Raw genomic sequence first — 19,366 nt, forward strand, 5'->3', positions numbered from 1 at the left:
TGCAAGGAAACACAGCTGGGGGTGCAGTACTTGGAGGGCGAGTGTTCCAGCAGTTTGGGGGTTTTCAGGAACAGCCAGGAGGGAGCGACAGGAACCCCGCCCCACCACACCTGAGCAGCGTGACCTCAGGCACGGTCTCTTCAACCAGCACAAGGGACTGACGCTGGGATTCAATTCAGCAGTGAGACAGACGAAGCCTGGCTCACTGCGGGCACAATCAATGAGGGGAAACCAGTGTTCTTACGCCTTCCGGCCTTCCCTTGGAAGCAAACCTGGATTACCCTAGAAGTCGGGATGCATTACTCTGGATGGATGTGGTATCTGCTGGGTGGCACCAGCAGCCACCAGGAAAACACCAAGATAGGGATGGGAGAGCAGGCAGTGTTCTGGAATTCCCAGCCAAAACCCCAGGACTAAGGCACACAGAGCTTGAAGCCTCAGGGAGCCACAGAGGCCCCAAAGACTGACCCCCAAAGATGTGCAGAAGTGAGTTGTGGAAGACCACCCCCCTCCCTGCAGTGATGCCACCACCAGCCACCTAAAGACCAAGGGAGGGGCTGGCACTATGGTGTAGTGGGTAAAGCTGCCGCCTGCAGCGTTGGCATCCCATATGGGCGCCAGTTTGAGACCCGGCTGCTCCACTTCCAATCCAGCTCTCTGCTATGGCCTGGGAAAGCAGTGGAAGATGGCCCAAGTCCTTGGGCCCCTGCACCCACATGGGAGACCTGGAGGAAGCTCCTGATTCCTGGCTTCAGATCAGCATAGCTCCGGCCATTGTGGCAATCTGGGGAGTGAACCAGCGGATGGAAGACCTCTCTGTTTCTGCCTCTCTGTAACTCTTTCAAGTAAACAAATAAAATCTATTAAAAAAAAAAAAAAGACCGAGGGAAATGACACTGGACATTCATACAGTGCCACCCCTTCCCGTGCCCTCAGCCTGGCGCTGGCTTCCTGGGCCATGGCCTGACCGTGAAGCAGCACCACCACGGAGGTTTCTGGGTAGCCTACCAGGCTCCATCCCAAACAGTGCCTGGCTCCACACTTAGTGTCTTGTGTGAGAGTGCATCTGACCCAGGTGCCCTCAGTGTGAGCACACGAGACTCAGAGGGTTTAAGACGACAAAAGAGGAAGCTCGCTAGGAGGAGCTGGGGCTAGGGCTGCAAGTCAGGACACTGGCTCGGGCCCCAGCACCCTGCCCGAGTAACCTCTCTCTCGGAGCACGTGGCACACCTCTTGGATCATGGGTATCAGAGCACTGACTGGACACTGGCAGCAGCTGGAGACAGGGTGGCCGCCTAGGTGGCCCCGGAACGCCCCACCTGCAAGGCTCGTGGGAGCCGTGGGGGAGAAAGGAGGGAGGCGAGGGAGCCCCCGCCAACCGCGCTGTAGGTCAAGGCAGACTTTCCCAGGGGCTCTTCCTCTTAACAGACTCCAGCAGCTTCCTCTGCACGTGGAACAGACTGACCACCACTCCGCCTCACTCCCACATAGCTCTCTCTCTCACCTCCGCTACCACCCACTGCCCCAGGACGGGCCAAGCCACCGCCTGGTCCCGTGGGCACTGCCAACCTTTCCAACAAGCAGGCCCTGCTGCAGCCCACCAGCCAGAGTCCACCTGTCCGCTCACTCCGCGGCCGGCTGCCTCACGGCTTCCAAGGGCAAGACGCTGGCTTCTCATCCAGCGAGCTGAGCCACATCTCTCACACCGCATCAGCACAGCGTCCAGGACTCCGAAAGCCCCCTTGGGCACAGGGTTGCGATGGAAAAGGATCTAGCCAACAGTGTGGGAAAGCAAGCCAGAGAGGCAACAGGAAGAAAACACTTTCTCTCCTTTATCAAGAAACACGCCCCTGAAACCTGGAAAGACCACACTTCTGCACACGGCTTCCACGCCCCGCAGCCAAGGGTGACTTCTTTAAGCACTGGGCCTGGCCGCCCAGCATCAAGGAGGGATTCTGGGTGGGTACAGGCAGAAGGCCTGTCTAAGCCTGAGAACTGCCATCAAACACACAAGGCAGCACCCACAGCCTCACAGAGCTCAGAGGGGACAATGTGGGTTGCCCTGGTGACACATGAACCCCCCCGCAACACATCCCTGAGCTGACCTGCAGGGCCAGCTCCCCAGCCCTTCCACGGGCAGCTCATTGGCCAACACGGCACAGTCTGCTCCCCCTGTCTCAGTGACGCCATGGGATGCGCCCAAGAGCCCAGGTGCGTGCCCTGCGGCCCAGGGCGTCCCCTCACAACCTGCTGGGGTGGCACCAGTCTTCCCAGGCACACGGCCTGGCGGGACCAGCAGCGTGCACAGTGCCCAAGGGCCACCCCTGGCAGCACAGGGTGCTCACAGCAGGACCCGCTGGCCACAGCGCCTCCTCGCGAGCACATCTCAGGGCAGTGGCAGAGGCACCGCTCTAACAGACTGCTGGGTCAGCTGATAAAAGGCAAAACCTGCTGGGCCCCAGTCACGTCTGTGAGGAGGAGGAGGAGGAGGAGGGTAGAAAGCTGCTTTGGAGCCACAGCCCCGGAGGCCCGGCCATGGGGCCTTGAGCGTGTACTCGGCCTCTGCCCGGCAACCGCCCCATACACACAGGGAGCCTGCACCGCGCAGGCCGCTGGGAAGCCAGCGAGGAAACTCAGAGAGCTTCGAGCTTAACGCTGCCGCCTGCCTGACTGAGCACTGTGGGTCACTGTCAGTGCGGTTCGCTGAGAAGCCCCCAGGGGCACCCCAGGAGCACCCCACGAGCACCCCCAGGAGCACCCCAGGAGCACCCACAGGAGCACCCCAGGAGCACCTCCAGAGCACCCCAGAAACACCCCCGGAGCACATCCAGGAGCACCCCCAGGGGCACCCCAGGAGCACCCCCAGGAGCACCCCCGGAGCACTCCCAGGAGCACCCCAGGAGCACCCCAAGAGCACCCCTGGAGCACCCCCAGGGGCACCCCCAGGGGCACCCAAAGGAGCACCCCAGAAGCACCCCCCCAGGAGCACCCCCAGGAGCACCCCCAGGAGCCCACCAGGAGCACCCCCAGGAGCACCCCCAGGAGCACCCCCAGGAGCACCCCCAGGAGCACCCCCAGGAGCACGGCTGTCTGTCCTCCGCTGCAGTTTCCCTGCTGGCCCAGGCCCAGAGCAGCGGTGTGTGCATTCTCACAAAGGCGCAGCTGCTCTGGGGCCGGAGCAGCCTCTGGCACCACGGGCCCCACTGCACCCTCTTCAGCCCCCCGACTGGGACTCAGAGACTACTTAATGCACATCTTCATTAAAGCATTGTGGCCCGAAATTCAACCTAGGAGTGTCCTCGGGTGAGCACAGAGCCGAGGTGGGGACGCCCCCATCCCATATCAGAGTGCCTGTGTTCAAGCCCCAGCTTCCTGCTAACACAGACCCTGAAAGGCAGCTGGTGACGGCCCAAGTAGCCGCGTCCCCACATGACAGAGCTGGACTGGGTCCCTGGCTCCCAACGTCGGCCCCAACCCAGACCTGGCCACTGAGGACACTTGGAGAAGCAAGCAGCAGACACACTCTCTGGCTGTGCATCTGTCTCTCTCTGCCTCTCCGAGAAACAATACAATCGGAAAAAATGTGTAAAGAACACCAATAACTAAACAAAACTGGAAAACTTGATAAAATGTTCTTGATCATAAAATTCGATGTGTACAGAAAGTACCAACAGCAGATGATGACGAGGTAAAGAGAGGTTGTGTGCCAGTTCCAAGAAGGTTTGAGAAGGGCTACTCAATACTTTTGGAGGCACTACAGGTTAACCATGTGTATTTCTTATTATGTTTCATTTCATTTCAAAAATGCATGACTGTCTTCTAACTTAACTCCAGCATACTAGGCAAACTCCTTTTCTAGTCACTCATTAAAATTAAGGTTATAGTTTGTTCCCGTAAAAGGGAAACAAAGATTTTTGAGATAGAAAGGGGGAAAAAATAAAGGAAAAGGGAGTTTAAAGGATTTTTAACAAGTAGAAGCACTGTGCCACAGTGTGTTGCATCCCACAGCAGAGCGCCCGGTTCGAGTCCCACTTCCACTGCGCGTCCAGTCCAGCTTCCTCCTAATGCACCTGGAAGGCTGCAGGGGAAGGCCCAGTGCTAAGACCCCTGAACCCACATGGGAGACCCCGAAAAAGCTCCCGGCTTCAGCCTCGCCCAGCCCTAGCCGTGACAGCCATATTGGGAGTGCGCCAGAGGTAGAATATCTCTGTCTCTCCCTCTCTCTCCAATTCTGCCTTTCAAACAACAACAAAAAAATCCCCCCCCCCACAAAAAAAAAAAAGAAAGAAAGAGAAGAAGAGGGAAGAGGGAGAAGGGGAGGAAGTAGAGGAGGAATGGAAAGGGGAGGGGAAGAGAGGGAAGGGGAGGGGAAAAGGGAGGGGGAAGAGGAAGAGGAAGAAGAAGAGGAAGAACTGGCCAGCGCCGCGGCTCACTAGGCTAATCCTCCGCCTGCGGCGCTGGTACTCTGGGTTCTAGTCCTGATTGGGGCGCCAGATTCTGTCCCGGTTGCCCCTCTTCCAGGCCAGCTCTCTGCTGTGGCCAGGGAGTGCAGTGGAGGATGGCCCAGGTGCTTGGGCCCTGCACACCATGGGAGACCAGGAGAAGCACCTGGCTCCTGGCTTCGGATCAGTGTAGCATGCCGGCCATAGCAGTCATTTGGGGGGTGAACCAACAGAAGGAAGACCTTTCTCTCTCTCTCTCTCTCTCTAACTCTGCCTGTAAAAAAAAAAAAAAAAAAAAAAAAAAAAAGGAAGAAGAGAAGAAGAAGAAGGAAGGAGGAAGAAGAGGAAGAACTGGCCGAGGGAAGGCAGGCAAGCTCTATAATCAGAAAGTCTGGGTTCATCACCAGCCTCATTACTGACTGTACCCAGCACACAGTACACTCAACTGGGATTTGTTGAATAATCTGGAGCCAGTGGTCAGAGCCGACTGAGGAAGACCCAGAAACACAGGCCCCAGGCCGCGTGGGGAGCTCGCACAGGGGCTCTCAGCGGCAGAACACACACGACTGTTTCAGCTCTGGTGCGCAGGAAAGCACAAGGCCAGACAGGCGAGTCCAAGTGCCAACCTCACAATGCTCTCCATCTCTGCCGTAGGTGCAGACGGCGACGGGGTCGGTCCCGCCTAGCCTCCTGTTCCTTCACACATCAACCAGAACACGGGCGGGAGCACCAGAGGCCCAAACTCAGGATACAAACCAGCAACTCACATGGAGAAAACTCAACGTGAAGGGAGCTGCTGCTCACGGCGACATCCGCTCGCCGAGGCCACGTTCTAGCCTGAACCATGAGCAACCCACGGTGGTGACGTGCAAACGGACTGGCAACACCCCCAACACGGAACAGCTCTGGCAAGCCCATGAACACCGCACAGCCTTGACCGCTGTCTCACCGGGAGCCATTTATCCCCAGGGGACAATGAAGCAGAGAAAACACGACACTGACCAGGTCGGACCGAGCTCACCACTAACAGCACCTAGCAGTGTGCATTTTTTCCTTACCACGAACGAAGAAACTCTCTTAAGGAAAACTCAAACAACAAAAATACTGGCTGGGGCTGGCGCCGCGGCTCACTAGGCTAATCCTCCGCCTAGCGGCGCCGGCACACCGGGTTCTAGTCCCGGTCGGGGCGCCGGATTCTGTCCTGGTTGCCCCTCTTCCAGGCCAGCCCTCTGCTGTGGCCAGGGAGTGCAGTGGAGGATGGCCCAGGTGCTTGGGCCCTGCACCCCATGGGAGACCAGGAAAAGCACCTGGCTCCTGCCATCGGATCAGCGCGGTGCGCCGGCCGCAGCGCGCCGGCCGCAGCGCGCCGGCCGCGGCGGCCATTGGAGGGTGAACCAACGGCAAAGGAAGACCTTTCTCTCTGTCTCTCTCTCTCACTGTCCACTCTGCCTGTCCAAAAAAAAAAAAAAATAGAAAAAAAAATACTGGCTGGACAGCTGGAGCTGCCACAAGTCACGTGGTAGAGTATCACAAAGCAGTTCAGCTGGGTGACCAGGGAGGAGAGAAGGGACAGCCAGGACACAAGAGCAGAACACAAGCAAGTAACAGCTGCCCTCTAGTGGCTGGAATTGTGAGACACACACCTCACAGCCACTGCACGCCAAGGAGACACAGCTGGCACGGCCCAGCTAGGGCCGCCTAGCACCAGCGCGTGCTCTCCTGGCCATGAGGGCCACAGGAGACATCAGATCTGGCTCTGCAGCCCTACCGAGGAGAACTGTAAACCCATCTGTCAACGCAAAGCCTCTCTGAGGGAGGACTGGGGCTGACTCGGGGCACTCAAAACTGCACTGCCTTGCTCCATAACTTTTTCCCAAGATGCTTTTGTAGCAAGAGACAGCAGTAACGTGGGTGTCAGGGGTGACGAACCCTCTTCTCTGAGGGGCGACTGCCAAGAATGCGTAACCCTTGGGTTGCACAGACACCAACAGGGAAGGCGTTCGGCAGCGGGCGCTCGTGGATCGTCCCCGAGTACCAGAACCTCAGAACCTCGCCACAGCACGCGCGGCAGAGCCAGCCAGCCGCACCTGGACGTTACCTAAGGCCGAAGCCACCTGGCAGGAGACGTGTGAGCCTGAGCGATTCCCTTGCAGGCTCCTCCAGGTCTGCGGGAGCTCAGACTCTGCGCTCTTCACCTGCTGGGTCAAGGTCCCTCACCTAGACTCGGACCACCCTGGGACGCGGCCCCTGGCAGGCAGCACGTTAGAGACCGAAGTCTGTCTCCCCCGGATCCACGCGCTGCAGCCCGCCACAGCTTGACCGCGGCCCGGCCCCCATCGTTGGGGGCAGGTGTTAGGGCCTCCCGGAGCGAGGAAAGCTCTCGGCAGGGGACTGAGCCGGCTCTCCTGGAAGCCAGCGAGCACTCACAGGCCCGCCCCCGTGAGCACGAAAGCCAGCCGTTCCAGGGAGAGCACAGCACGTCCCCTCGGGCTCTCCCTCACCTGCGCCTTCCCCACACATCTGCTCCCCTCTCCCGCTTCTCCCCACCCTGGGGGGCAGCACGCTGGCCCTCGGAGCCCCGCAACTGAGAGCCGTGAGAACCTCTTTCTTGACAAGTCACCTCGCATCAGTATTCGTTACAGCGATGACAGCCGAGCCAGAGCACTAACCCGCAGTGCGACTGCGTTTGAGGAGGCAATCTGAGAGGTAATTAACACTGACCAGGGCCAAGCACAGGAGCCAGTAGTCCTCGGAAGAGGAACAGGGACACGAGGGCTGCACCTGCCAGGCCGAGTGCGGACTCAGACAGGGTGGCCATGAGCAAGCCCAGGAGAGGCCACACCAGACCACCTCGGCCAGCCTTGATCTTGGCCTCCCAGCCTCCGGAACTGTGAAGACAGACCTTTCTGCCGGGGAAGCCACCCCCACCCCTGCAGCCTGACACAGCTGGGACGCAGCGACCTGCTCTTCCCCTCTCTCCCACAGATGACCCACAAGGGACGGATGGGGGTGGAGGGAACTTTCTAGAAAGCTGAGCCTCGGCCAGCGCCACGGCTCACTAGGCTAATCCTTTGCCTGCGGCGCTGGCACCCCGGGTTCTAGTCTCAGTTGGGGCGCCAGATTCTGTCCCGGTTGCTCCTCTTCCAGTCCAGCTCTCTGCTGTGGCCAGAGAGTGCAGTGGAGGATGGCCCAAGTCCTTGGGCCCTGCACCCCATGGGAGACCAGGAGAAACACCTGGCTCCTGGCTTCGGATCGACACAGTGCACCAGCCGTAATGGCCATTTTGGGGGGTGAACCAACGGAAAAGGAAGACCTTTCTCTCTGTCATTGACTAACTCTGCCCGTCAAAAAAAAAATAATAAAAAAATTTAAAATTTAAAAAAAAAAAAAAAAGAAAGCTGAGCCTCGGTGCTGGACACGCAGGGTGGCCCACAGTGCAGGCCGAGGGCCTCCAACCCTCCCAGCCACTCCACAGAGGCACCACCCCAGGCAGCCTGACCACCAAACAAGGAGGCCAAACACAGGAATCGTCCTACAGAGACTCAAGTCATAAACTCAGGAAACGTCACTCCCTGCCCAAGACACCAAACCATGAAATGATTTCTAGGAAACTGTATGCATAAAACCCAGAAAACCACCCCGCAGCCGCCACGCCCATAACTCGAGTGAGTTCAGGGTGACATTGTCTGTGAGAACACACGGGCTGGGCCAGTGACAGAGGCAGCCGAGGGAGAGGCAGAGCAAACCAGGCTTCGCGGAGATGCTGGGACCTCAGTCTGCAGAGCACGGAGTACAGGCCCGCGCCAGCTGCAGAGATGAGACCCGAGGACACATCTCAGGGCCCCTGCCATTTGAAAATGCACACGACATGACAGGGGCCGGCACTGTAGCACAGTGGGTTAATGCCCTGGCCTGAAGCACCGGCATCTCTTATGGGCGCCAGTTCAAGACCCAGCTGTTCCACTTCTGATCCAGCTCCCTGCCATGGCCTGGGAAAGCAGTGGTCCAAGTCCTTGGGCCCCTGCACCCACTTGGGAGACCCAGAAGAAGCTCCTGGCTCCTGACTTCAGATCGGCATAGCTCCGGCCGTTGCAGCCAATTGGAGAGTGACCATCTGATGGAAGACCTCTTTCTCTCTCTCTCTCTCTCTCTGCCTCTCCTCCTCTCTCTGTGTAACTCTGACTTTCAAATAAATAAATAAAGCTTTAAAAAAAAAGAAAGAAAGAAAATGCACATAACAGAACAGGTGCTTCGTCACAGCAGCTCCTGGGCTAACCACATCCCATATCAGCAGTACCTGGCTCTAGTCCTGGCTTCTCCGCTTCTGATCCAGCTTCCTGCTAAGGAGTCTGGGAGGCAGCAGGCGATGGCTCAAGTACTTGAGTCTCTGCCACTCACATGGGAAACCAGGCTGGGTTCCAGGTTCCAGGTTCCAGGCTCCTGGCTCCTGGCTTTGGCCTGGCCTGGCCCTGGCTGTTGCCAGCATTTGGAGACTAAGTCAGTGGATGAAAGATCTGACTCTCCCTGACACTCTGCCTCTCCAATAAATCTTAAAAAAAAAAAAAAAAAAAAAAAGTACATCAGGCCAAAAAACGGTGTCCCTGAGAGTGTCTCCAGCTTAGCACCAAAGCGTCCTCCGTCCACGTCACGGTGTCACCACCTGAGCCGGAGTGCAAGGCGTGGGGAAGATGCAGCACTGAGTGAGAGCAGGCCTCGGTGGGGCCAAGACCTAAGATGGCGATCGGCCTCAATCCCTACTTTTTCTAGCAAATTCCCTCTGCCTGAGAAGCACTCCTCAAGGGGCTGGCCCTGTCCTGCTGCTTCTGATCCCCCAGTGGCCGCCCAGCTGCCTGGAGGCCCGGACCCACGCTGGCAGGTGCTCGAGCCTGGGCGCAGGAGCGAAGCCATGCAGAGGGCTCGTGGTGACGATGGCAGTGGTCTCAGCCTGGACAGACGGACCCCACCCTCACTGCCTGTGTTGACAGCGACCGACTCCAAGTCAACAGTGGCTCTTCACTGACAGAAATGACAGTCTCCTTTTCAAATAAAGGCTTTCCAGGGCACCCTTAAAAATAATACAACGACCGGCACCGCGGCTCACTAGGCTAATCCTCCGCCTTGTGGCGCCAGCACACCGGGTTCTAGTCCCGGTCAGGGCGCCAGATTCTGTCCGGGTTGCGCCTCTTCCAGGCCAGCTCTCTGCTGTGGCCCGGGAGTGCAGTGGAGGATGGCCCAGGTGCTTGGGCCCTGCACCCCATGGGAGACCAGGAGAAGCACCTGGCTCCTGCCATCGGATCAGCGCGATGCACTGGCTGCAGTGTGCCAGCCACGACGGCCACTGGAGGGTGAACCAACGGCAAAGGAAGACCTTTCTGTCTCTCTCTCACTGTCCACTCTGCCTGTCAAAAATAATAAACAAATAAATAAATAATACTACAGGCTAATAGTAGAATGGGAAACACGTGACCGAAATATAAAATACGCTAGGTCATGACTTCACCCACTGCACGCTTGCCCCGCGCTCGGGGAGTGCTCGGTGGAACTCCAAGTTCACGGTCCCGAGACAAGGTGAAGCCAGTCATCCCCTCACCAGCCTCACGTGGCCGCTCGCTTCCTGCTTCCCCTCAGGACTCTGGGGTGCTAGCTGCCGCCCATGCTTCAGCCTGCCTTCCTTAGCAAGGAAAACTCAATTTTTTTAATCAGTGCCCTGCCTCCTTTGTGGCTACGGGGGAACATAGGACCCAGAGGCGTGCGAAGGACAGTGTGGGTGACTCCCAGGAAGGGTCCGTGCAGCTGGGGGTCTCCAGCTCGTGTGTACCGTGCGCCCATGCTGCAGTCTGGGGAAGCTATGCATTTTTTTTTTTTTCCAGAAACTACGTAGAACTCACGAGATGACAAAGGATCCCGATGAAACCGCAACAGGGCGATCCCAGTGGGAAAAAGAAAAGGGACCCAGTAACACGCAGGTTTCCTTGGTAGCACGTAAACAACCGCCATGTTTGCAGGCAGAAAACTGCACTCTGAGATCTCCTTCTCGCGGCACAGTTGCCCCAGCTGCCTGTGACTTCTTCCCAGGACACAATCACCTCTGGCTGATGCTACTATGGTTCCCATGCTTTGCTGCTACTTTCCTAACTGAAGGAAATTCTCAGCTTCAGTCAGAGGTCGGTGAGAAAATTACTTTTAAACCATCTAATTTAGGGCCTCGGAATTCCGCGTGAGAAACTGGAGGAGTCTCTCCTTTGCTCCTCTACCCGGAATGAGAATGGACGGCTGCAGCTGAAACACCTATTTTGTTTTAGGAGGCAAGACAGAAGGAGCCGTGTTCTCTGACGATGGTGAGGCCTGTTCTGTCCCCAGCCTGCCTAGCTCTGCACAGCAATGAAGGAACGGCTGTCTGGATCAGCCACCAGTGGTTGATACCTGGTTATGCAAAGCCATTTTAGCTCTCATCCTAATGGCTACATAGCTAAGTCTTTTTCTGGGCAGTGAAGTTGGAGACAGTTTTAACAGCAACATCTGGTCATCTTTGAGAGACTTTTCCCCACTCGGAAGAATAATTCCTCCAGAGATGGAAAGGGACCCGTGCTTGAATGATTCAACTCCACAGCCTGGGAAACACACATCCGTTTCCTGCCCAAGTTCACAGTCACACGAGAAGCAGCATCGCAGAGGCTCCGGTCACCCCAGGCTCACTGGCGATGGCTCAACAAGTACTTACTGACTGTCATCGACTCCGGCACCGAGGCAGCGGGTAGCAGGCTGCTCAGCGGACTTCCGTGGCCTGGAGAACTGGCTTCCACGCTGGGAAAAAGCAGGCAGAAGGAAGTTAGACTCAGCCACTCACCCGGTGTTTCATCACAACCTGACCGTTCCAAGTCAGCCGGGGTTGAAGCTCACTCAGGGCCGGGCAGCACACAGCCCAGGAGGCAGCCGGCCCTCAGCGCTTGCGGCCTCCGCGCTTGCAAGGTCGCTGGCTCCCTGAAATGCCTTCCCTCGGAATGAGTGCCCGCCGCCCCTCTGCGGGCACCTGAGGGCGTGTGCAGGGCCGAGAGGGACGGAAGTCACCCGGCGCACACGCTCCCAGCCGAGGCCCAACAAGGCCACGCCCGACCCTGTTTCAGCTCTCCTGCCGTAAAACAGTGTCTTTTGCTCAGTCCCTCCACAGCCACAGTTCCCACGCTGCCACGCCTTCTGCTGGGGATCTCACTTTTCACAATGGCCCCAGACGCGGTGCTCCAGGGCTGTGCGGTGCTCCCCGCACAAGGAGGCTGCGCCTCACTCAGCCACGAGGTGTGGTGCGGAGGCTGTGAGGTCAAAGTGGAGGACCTGGTAAATATGAGTGTGTGTGTCTGTGTGTGTATGTGTATGTGTGCATGTGTGTGTACCCGTGTGTGTGTATGTGTATATGTGTGTATGTGTGTATGTAGTATAATGTGTGTATATGTGTATGTGTGTATACCTGTGTATATATGTATATGTATCTGTGTATAATGTATGTGTGTATATGTGTGTATGTATATGTATCTATGTAATGTCTATGTGTGTATATGTGTGTATGTTGTATGTGTGTATATATGTGTGTGCGTGTATGCATGTGTGTATATGTGCATTGTGCATGTGTGTGTGTGTGTGTCAAGGTGACAAAAATGTGACGAGAGTCTCAAGGGAGCCTAAGCCTGTACTTCCCCTGGCAGTAATGGTTCAGTGTTCACAGCAACATTTCATAGCAAAACTTCTATAAATAAGAATAGGTATTTTTTTTTAGTTTTAAAAATTTTTATTTGAGGGGCCAGCACTGTGGCGAAGCAGGTAAAGCCAGCACCTGCAGCGCCGGCATCTTATATGGGCACCAGTTCAAGTCCCCGCTGCTCCACTTCCGATCCAGCTCTCTGCTATGGCCTGGGAAAGCAGTGGAAGATGACCCAAGTGCTTGGGCCTCTACACCACATGGGAGACCCAGAAGAAGCTCCTGGCTCCTGGCTTCGGATCAGAGCAGCTCTGGCCACTGCAGCCATTTGAGAAGTGAACCAGCAAATGGAAGACCTCTCTCTCTCTCTATCTGCCTCTCTGTAACTCCACCTTTCAAATAAATAAATAATTTTTTTAAAAAAAGGCAGAGAGACCGACGGAGAGGTCTTCCATCTGCTGATCAAAATGCCTGCAGCAGCCAGGGTGGGGCCAGACAGAATCCAGGAGCCAGGAATCCGATCCAAGTCCCCCAGGGGGGTGGCAGAAACCCAAGCACTGGGGTCATCCTGTGCTGCCTCCCCGAAGGTGCGCGGACAGGACGCTGGCTGGGAAGCAGGGCAGGCCAGGCCCAGGCACTCCGACACACTGGGGGTGTCCCCCACAGCACCCCACTCCCACCCCAATTAGCTATTTACAAAGAATCTGCAAAATTAGCAAAGCGCGCTTCACCTCTTTTGTGAAACAGGAAGCCATCGTGTGGTTAGCAAACACCCAGCGAGGAAGGAAAGCACCGGGATGCCAACGGCTGACAGAGCTGGTGGAGACTGGTGTTTTCTCATTCACTGCCACAATTTCCAAACGTTCTCAGATAAACAGCCCAAAAGAGACTCGGAGCCTTGGCAGGGTCTGGTGACACCAATCCTCCCTGACGCTGCACTGAGCAGCAAAAGCCCCCGGCAGGAGTGCCATTTTCGGAGAACGGAACCGTCGTCTACACGAGCAGGGCTCGGGGTAGACAGGAACTCCCACCCAGGAGCTAGGGTTGCACATGGAGATGTGACAAACTAAAACCACGAAGACAGGGAAGGAAAAATGAAACAGCAAGAGCAAGAGGACAGTGGTGACACAGAGACCCTGGTGTCCCTCCTGGCCCAATGACTGTGGGCTGGCCCTGGAGACACTGAATTTAGAATTAGTTCTGACTACGCGTCACAGCTATTATATAACAGTTAAGTGGCTTCAATATCATGCAACACTGGGACTATTAAATATTACTATCAAATACTAACCAACACTGAAATTCACAAAATGATAGAGGAGGTAACTGACAGGGCCCGGAAGTGTGGAATCAAAGTAGCATGCAAGTGAGGTTTGGCAAACATTGTCCCTTATCACAAGTGCCCCAGGCACAGAGCACCAGGACCCCCAGCCACCTCACAGTGTGGGGTGGAAGGTGGGACTCGGAAGACGGGCGTGAGGGCCGGGTGCGGGCGCTCCCCTCCCCGAGGCAGCGCTGGCCCCTTGACATTAACCTGAACCGAAGGCCAGGCTCCGGCACGACGTGATCCTCCGGGCCCGTCCCGTTCTCCAGGCTTCCCAGAGGGGCATCTGTGCATGAAAACAAACAGAAGGGAGGTCAGGCTTTCGTTTCCACGTCACGTTCTCCGCGGGACGAGGACACCAGCAGATGCTGCCTCGCCTGCAGTCGGCTGACTTTCTGGGGTCTCATCCCACCCCACCACTGCCCGCACCCTGCACCCTGCGTGTCCATCTGTGGCTAGTTTCATGTCTCAGACATCATGTCACCCTGGGTACCAGTCAGTGACAGGAGGCCCCATGCTCTCATTTAACCTGTGACCCTTTGGACCCTGAGTCATGTGGAATCACGCACGAAATCCACGACCTTTCAGGGAGGACCTCAGAATGAGGGAAGAATAAACAGCAGGAAAACACACACACACACACACACACACACAAACCGGCTCCTGCTTGCAGCGACCTGAGTGGGACACTAGGGGGCAGCATGGTCGAGCCGCTGAGGATGTCTGCGGCTGAGTGGGCCATTCGTGATGGTCATACATGCATTAGCCACTACTCAAGTCTCCTAGCAGGACAAAGGGCCAACTCATGAGCCTCTCCCTGGGTGATGACATTAAGATCAGTATTACCCAAGAGAACCTCTGCTCATTCAAGAAAAAAATCTCACAAGGGAAGCAGAGGTGCCCTGTGTCAAGGATGGACGCAGCACGTCCCACGGCTTCCCTGAGCCATGGCCCTCGGGCCTGGCTGAGCCACATCAAGACTGCTCAAGCTCTTACCGGCTGAACTTAAGGGAACTTAAGGGGATAAAAAAAAATTTCTCAACTTTTTCTTCTGCCTGCTTTCCAACTCACTCAATTCTTTCAAGAAATTTGTAGGGGAAATTAAAAGTGCCTATGCCCCCACCTTCCATGCTACCCACCACCGTGGTTAGCTTAGGGGTGCAGGCTCTGCCCTACTGCTTAGGTCCGGTTCCCTGCTGCCCAGCTTTGATTGAGCAGGCTTCTGGGCCTCTCTGCCCCTCAGTGGCCTCAGCTACAACAGAAGACGTAATGTCTGCCATATAACGCTTTAGAAATGCCAACCACGTACTTAGGTGTGATACTTCAACTCGGCTGCATGACGGACGCCGGCCACTTCAGGTTCTCAGCCTCCTGGTCACCTGGGCCTGCTCTCGGGGGACCCACAGAGACCTTCCCTCAGCACCCGCCTGCCCCCCACCACCACCACCATCCACAGCGCACCTGCGTGATGCACTTCTCCCTAACCTTGCTGCCACACATGGCCCTGTCTCCCTGGGCAGATCTGGCCAAGGCTTCACCACAGCCAGCTCCCCACCCCTCCTTGTGAGACGGCTCCCCCGGGACACCCTGCTGAGCCCACTGACCACCCTGACCTCAGACCTGCCCGACTCACACCCTCCATCCCCAGGGATGTAAGCTCAGGACAGCGTGACCCCACCATCCCCACCACCACAGGGCCAGCTGCCGTCCAGAGCTTTCCATGTACCCTCGCATGGCACCCTGGTCCAAAGGTGCAACACAGGCACTGCCCTGCCCCCAGGGGCCTTCCAGAGCAGGGAACCTGGTTTCTGGGTCATCCCTGCTGATCCAACTCATCTCCAGCTGTCAGAATCCACTTTCTGAATCAAAGGCAGAGACGCCAAAGCACAACATGGACACCCTGGCTGGAACATAGCAATGAAGCCAACCGCTGGGCATCGGAGTGCTGCTGGTTCGGCTCCAGCTGACTTCCTAGCAGGCCCCTCCCAATGCAGGGATGGAGACCGACTCGCGCCATGCTGCACAGAGCCCTCCCACTTGCACTGAAGGCCTCTCTGGCACCGGGACTACAGTTACCCTCATTCTGCACGAGGACAGGACGCCCGAGGACTTCGGTGACTGGTTCATGTCACAGAGATACGTGCAAGGACTTCAGGTCCGGCCGCACTGCTGAGTGCTCACCCAGCCCCTCTGCACGTCCTGGCACCCCCACCTCGGCACCACTGCCCACTCCGGGCCTTCTAGCCCACTACCATTTTTCCAGTGCCACGTGTCCACTCCCTTCAGCACATGCATCTTGCACCCACTGCACCCATCCAACCACCCGTCAGCAAGGGTTCACCAAGGCACAGCTGTGGGCCGGGCACTGGCCAGGTCCAGGGCCACACTGCAAGTGACACAGACCCAGTCCCGTGCTCCTCGTGGCCCTCCCATTCCAGCAGGGGCACAGGGTCAGTGGGTAACGACACGGACCCAGCGCTGTGGCCGTGGGAGACACAGGAGTGACCCCTCACAGGAGGGGCCCAGAAGCCTTCTCCAAGAAGGCAACACTGGAGCAGCAGGAAGCCCCTGGGGCTGCGCGAGCCAGAGGAACAGGCGGAGACCGGCTCGGGCTCCGTTTCAGGAAGTGGAAGCAGCTGGCACCGCTGCGGCAGCAGGCAAAGGGGAAATGGGAGGAAGTCAGGCCAGCAGTGTCGGTGGGGCCCAGGGCCCGGCCACTCTGGGAGTCTGGAATTCAATCCAGGTGCAGTTGAAATGATGGCTGAAGGAAGGACTGGCTGCTGACTAATAAAGAAAGGAGGGAGGGAAAACGAGGGAGGGAGGGAGCTAGGGAGGGAGGGAGGACAGACATCAGCCAACAGCAGATGCGGGGGCCGGCACTGTGGCGCAGTAGGTTAATCGTCCACCAGCGACGCTGGCATCCTATATGGGTGCTGGTTCGAGTCCCAGATGCTCCTCTTCTGATCCAGCTCTCTGCTATGGCCTGGGAAAGCAGTAGAAGACAGCCCAAGTCCTTTGTGCCACTGCACTCATGTGGGAGACCTGGAAGAAGCTCCTGGCTTTGGATCAGCACAGCTCTGGCTGTTGCAGCCAACTGGGGAGTGAACCAGTGGATGGAAGACCTTTCTCTGTCTCTCTCTCTCTCTCTCTGTCTGTAACTCTACCTCTTAAATAAATAAATAAAATCTTTTTGAAAGAAAGAAAGGGGGGGGAGAGAGGGGAGGGGAGGGGAGGAGAGGGGAGTGGAAGAAGGAAGAAGGGAAGAAGGGAAGGGGGAGAAGGGGGAAGGGGAGAAGGGGAGAAAGGGGAAGGGAGGGAGGGAGGGAGGGAGGGAAGGAGGGAAGGAGGGAAGGAGGGAAGGAGGGAAGGAGGGAAGGAAGGAGTAAACACAAACATGCAGCCAGCATCCTGGCACAGCAGGTTATACTGAACCTGAGACCAGTTCAAGCCTCAGCGGCTCCATTTCTGATTCAGTTCCCTCCTCATGTTCCTGGAAAAGCAGTGGAAGAAAGCCCAAGTACTTGAGCCGCTATCTCCCATGTGGGAGACCTGGATGGAGTTCCTGGCTCCTGGCTTCAGCCTGGCCCAGATCTAGCTGTTGTGACCACTTGGGATGGAAGATCTTTCTATCTCTCTCTGCCCCCTTTATCACTCTGCCTTTCAAACAAATATTTCAAAAGAAGAGTAGAAGCTGACATAGTATGGTTAAAAATCTACTTTGCGGCCGGCGCCGCGGCTCACTAGGCTAATCCTCCGCCTAGCGGCGCCGGCACACCAGGTTCTAGTCCCGGTTGGGGCGCCGGATTCTGTCCCGGTTGCCCCTCTTCCAGGCCAGCCCTCTGCTGTGGCCAGGGAGTGCAGTGGAGGATGGCCCAGGTGCTTGGGCCCTGCACCCCATGGGAGACCAGGAAAAGCACCTGGCTCCTGGCTCCTGGCTCCTGCCATCGGATCAGCGCGGTGCGCCGGCCGCAGTGCGCCAGCCGCGGCGGCCATTGGAGGGTGAACCAACGGCAAAGGAAGACCTTTCTCTCTGTCTCTCTCTCTCACTGTCCACTCTGCCTGTCAAAAAAAAAAAATCTACTTTGCAGGACTGGCACCGTGGCGTAGCAGGTAAAGCCACTGCCTGCAGTGCCGGCATCCCATATGGGCGCTGGGTCAAGTCCTGGCTGCTCCACTTCTGATCCAGCTCTCTGCTATGGCCTGAGAAAGAAGACGGCCCAAGTCCTTGGGCCCCTGCACCCATGTGGGAGACCTGGAAGAAGCTCCGGCTTCAGATTGGTGCAGCTCCAGCTGTTGCAACCAATTGGGGAGTGAACAGACGGATAGAAGATCTCTCTCTCTCTCTGCCTCTCCTTCTCTCTGTGTTTAACTCCAACTTCCAAACAAATAAATGAATCTTTAAAAAATATTTACTTTGCAATGGCCTAGGCAAGAGTTGACAATGATGGGCTGGCGCTATGATGTAGCGGACAAAGCTGCCACCTATGATGTCTGCATCCCATATGCCCACCATTTCGTGTCCTGACTGCTCTACTTCCAATCCGTCTCCCTGCTAAAGCACCCTGGGAAAGCAGTAGAAGATGGCCTAAGTTCTTGGGCCCCTACACCTGCATGGGAGACCTGGAAAAAGCTCCTGGTTCCTGGCTTTGGATCAGCCAGCTCTGGTCATTGCGGCCATCTGGGCAGTGAACCAGTGGTTGGAAGACCTTTCTGTGACTCTACCTCTCAAATAAATAAATAAAATCTTTAAAAAAAAAAAAAAAAGAGCAGGAACGCTGGATCATTACAAGAACAAAACCATCAACCCTGTGTGAATGCGCTTAGACTCATACTCAGCGCAGTGCCCCGCCAGCCACCACAGGTCTCGACACTCCAGAGTCAGCAATCAGATCCCAGCAGCGCTGCAACCCCAGACCCGAGGTCAGGTTGTGGAGAAGTGCAAGAACCTGACACTTGCTGGGGAGAAGGAAGTCTGAGACTCAGGCTACGAACAGACCTAAGGAAGTCCTCAGAAACTGGCTGGGCACTTGCGACACACTCAGCCCCTCTGAGGACAACAGCCACGCCACAGCAGACACGTGCTGTGCCCAAGCCTGCAGCTCCTCAACTGGGGGCTGTGCTGGGGCCCTGGGCTGTGCCTCCCCTCTGAGTCACTCCCTAACCCAGGAGACACAGCTCCAGGGAAGTCCCTACCCCACTGGGCCGTCTCTGCCGGACCTGGGACGCCCGTGCCTTTCAGGGTTCCCTTCCTCCCCCTTCCCCCTCCCAAGCTCTAGCTGTGGAGCACACAGAGAGGGAGGACGCTGGGTTCCACGGGCACCCACCTCATCACACCATGAACGGCAGACAGCAAGGCCCCAGGCGCAGCCCCCGACAGCCCCGAAGTTCTGATGGTCTGCAGGAGCCCCGGCCAGACACAAGGGAGCCACGTGAGACACAGCAGCCTGCCTGCCGCTCGCGCCTCCAAGCTCAGCAATCATTCACAAACCAAACAGCAAGGTCCCCTCGGCGGAGCACAAGACAAGGTGAGCAGGAGCTGAATCACGCGCTGGAGGCCGCGGACGCACGCTGGGCGTCCCGGCACTCTGCAAGCCCACCCCTCCTCAGACACCCTGCCTGCGGCTTCGCTGATGGGGGGCGGGGGGCACGTGGAGCAAGGGTGCCCTGGGGAGACACAGCACTTGGCATCCCAGCTGCACACACCAGTGAAGCCCACCAGGCTGCCTCCCCCTCCCCCTGGAGACTTCAGCAGAGACCCAGGAAGAAGCTGCAGCTGCTCCAGAAGCTGGCGTGGCTGAGGCCATGGCCCTGGCACCTCAGCCAAGTTCAAGCTGAGAGGGGCAAGAGGGCAGCGCTCACAGCGGCATGTACAGGACAAGCCAGGAGGCCAGCAGCACCTCACCCCGGCTC

The 19,366-nt window shown here is 57.1% G+C and overlaps 1 protein-coding gene across 2 annotated transcripts in view; it reads right to left on the reverse strand.

Moving 5' to 3' along the window:
- The window catches only part of SNX29 (sorting nexin 29), a 478,886-nt gene that overhangs the window by 357,240 nt on the left and 102,280 nt on the right, over window positions 1-19,366 (reverse strand). For both annotated transcript variants that reach the window (XM_051847819.2, XM_008257737.4), the window contains exons 10-11: window positions 13,667-13,742; window positions 11,164-11,246 (exon numbers count right to left, since the gene is read on the reverse strand). In XM_051847819.2, the coding sequence (XP_051703779.1) occupies window positions 11,164-11,246; window positions 13,667-13,742 (159 nt within the window). The remainder of the gene's footprint in view (window positions 1-11,163; window positions 11,247-13,666; window positions 13,743-19,366) is intronic.

This window comes from Oryctolagus cuniculus, chromosome 19 (genome assembly GCF_964237555.1).
Source record: "Oryctolagus cuniculus chromosome 19, mOryCun1.1, whole genome shotgun sequence".
Lineage (NCBI taxonomy): Eukaryota > Metazoa > Chordata > Mammalia > Lagomorpha > Leporidae > Oryctolagus > Oryctolagus cuniculus.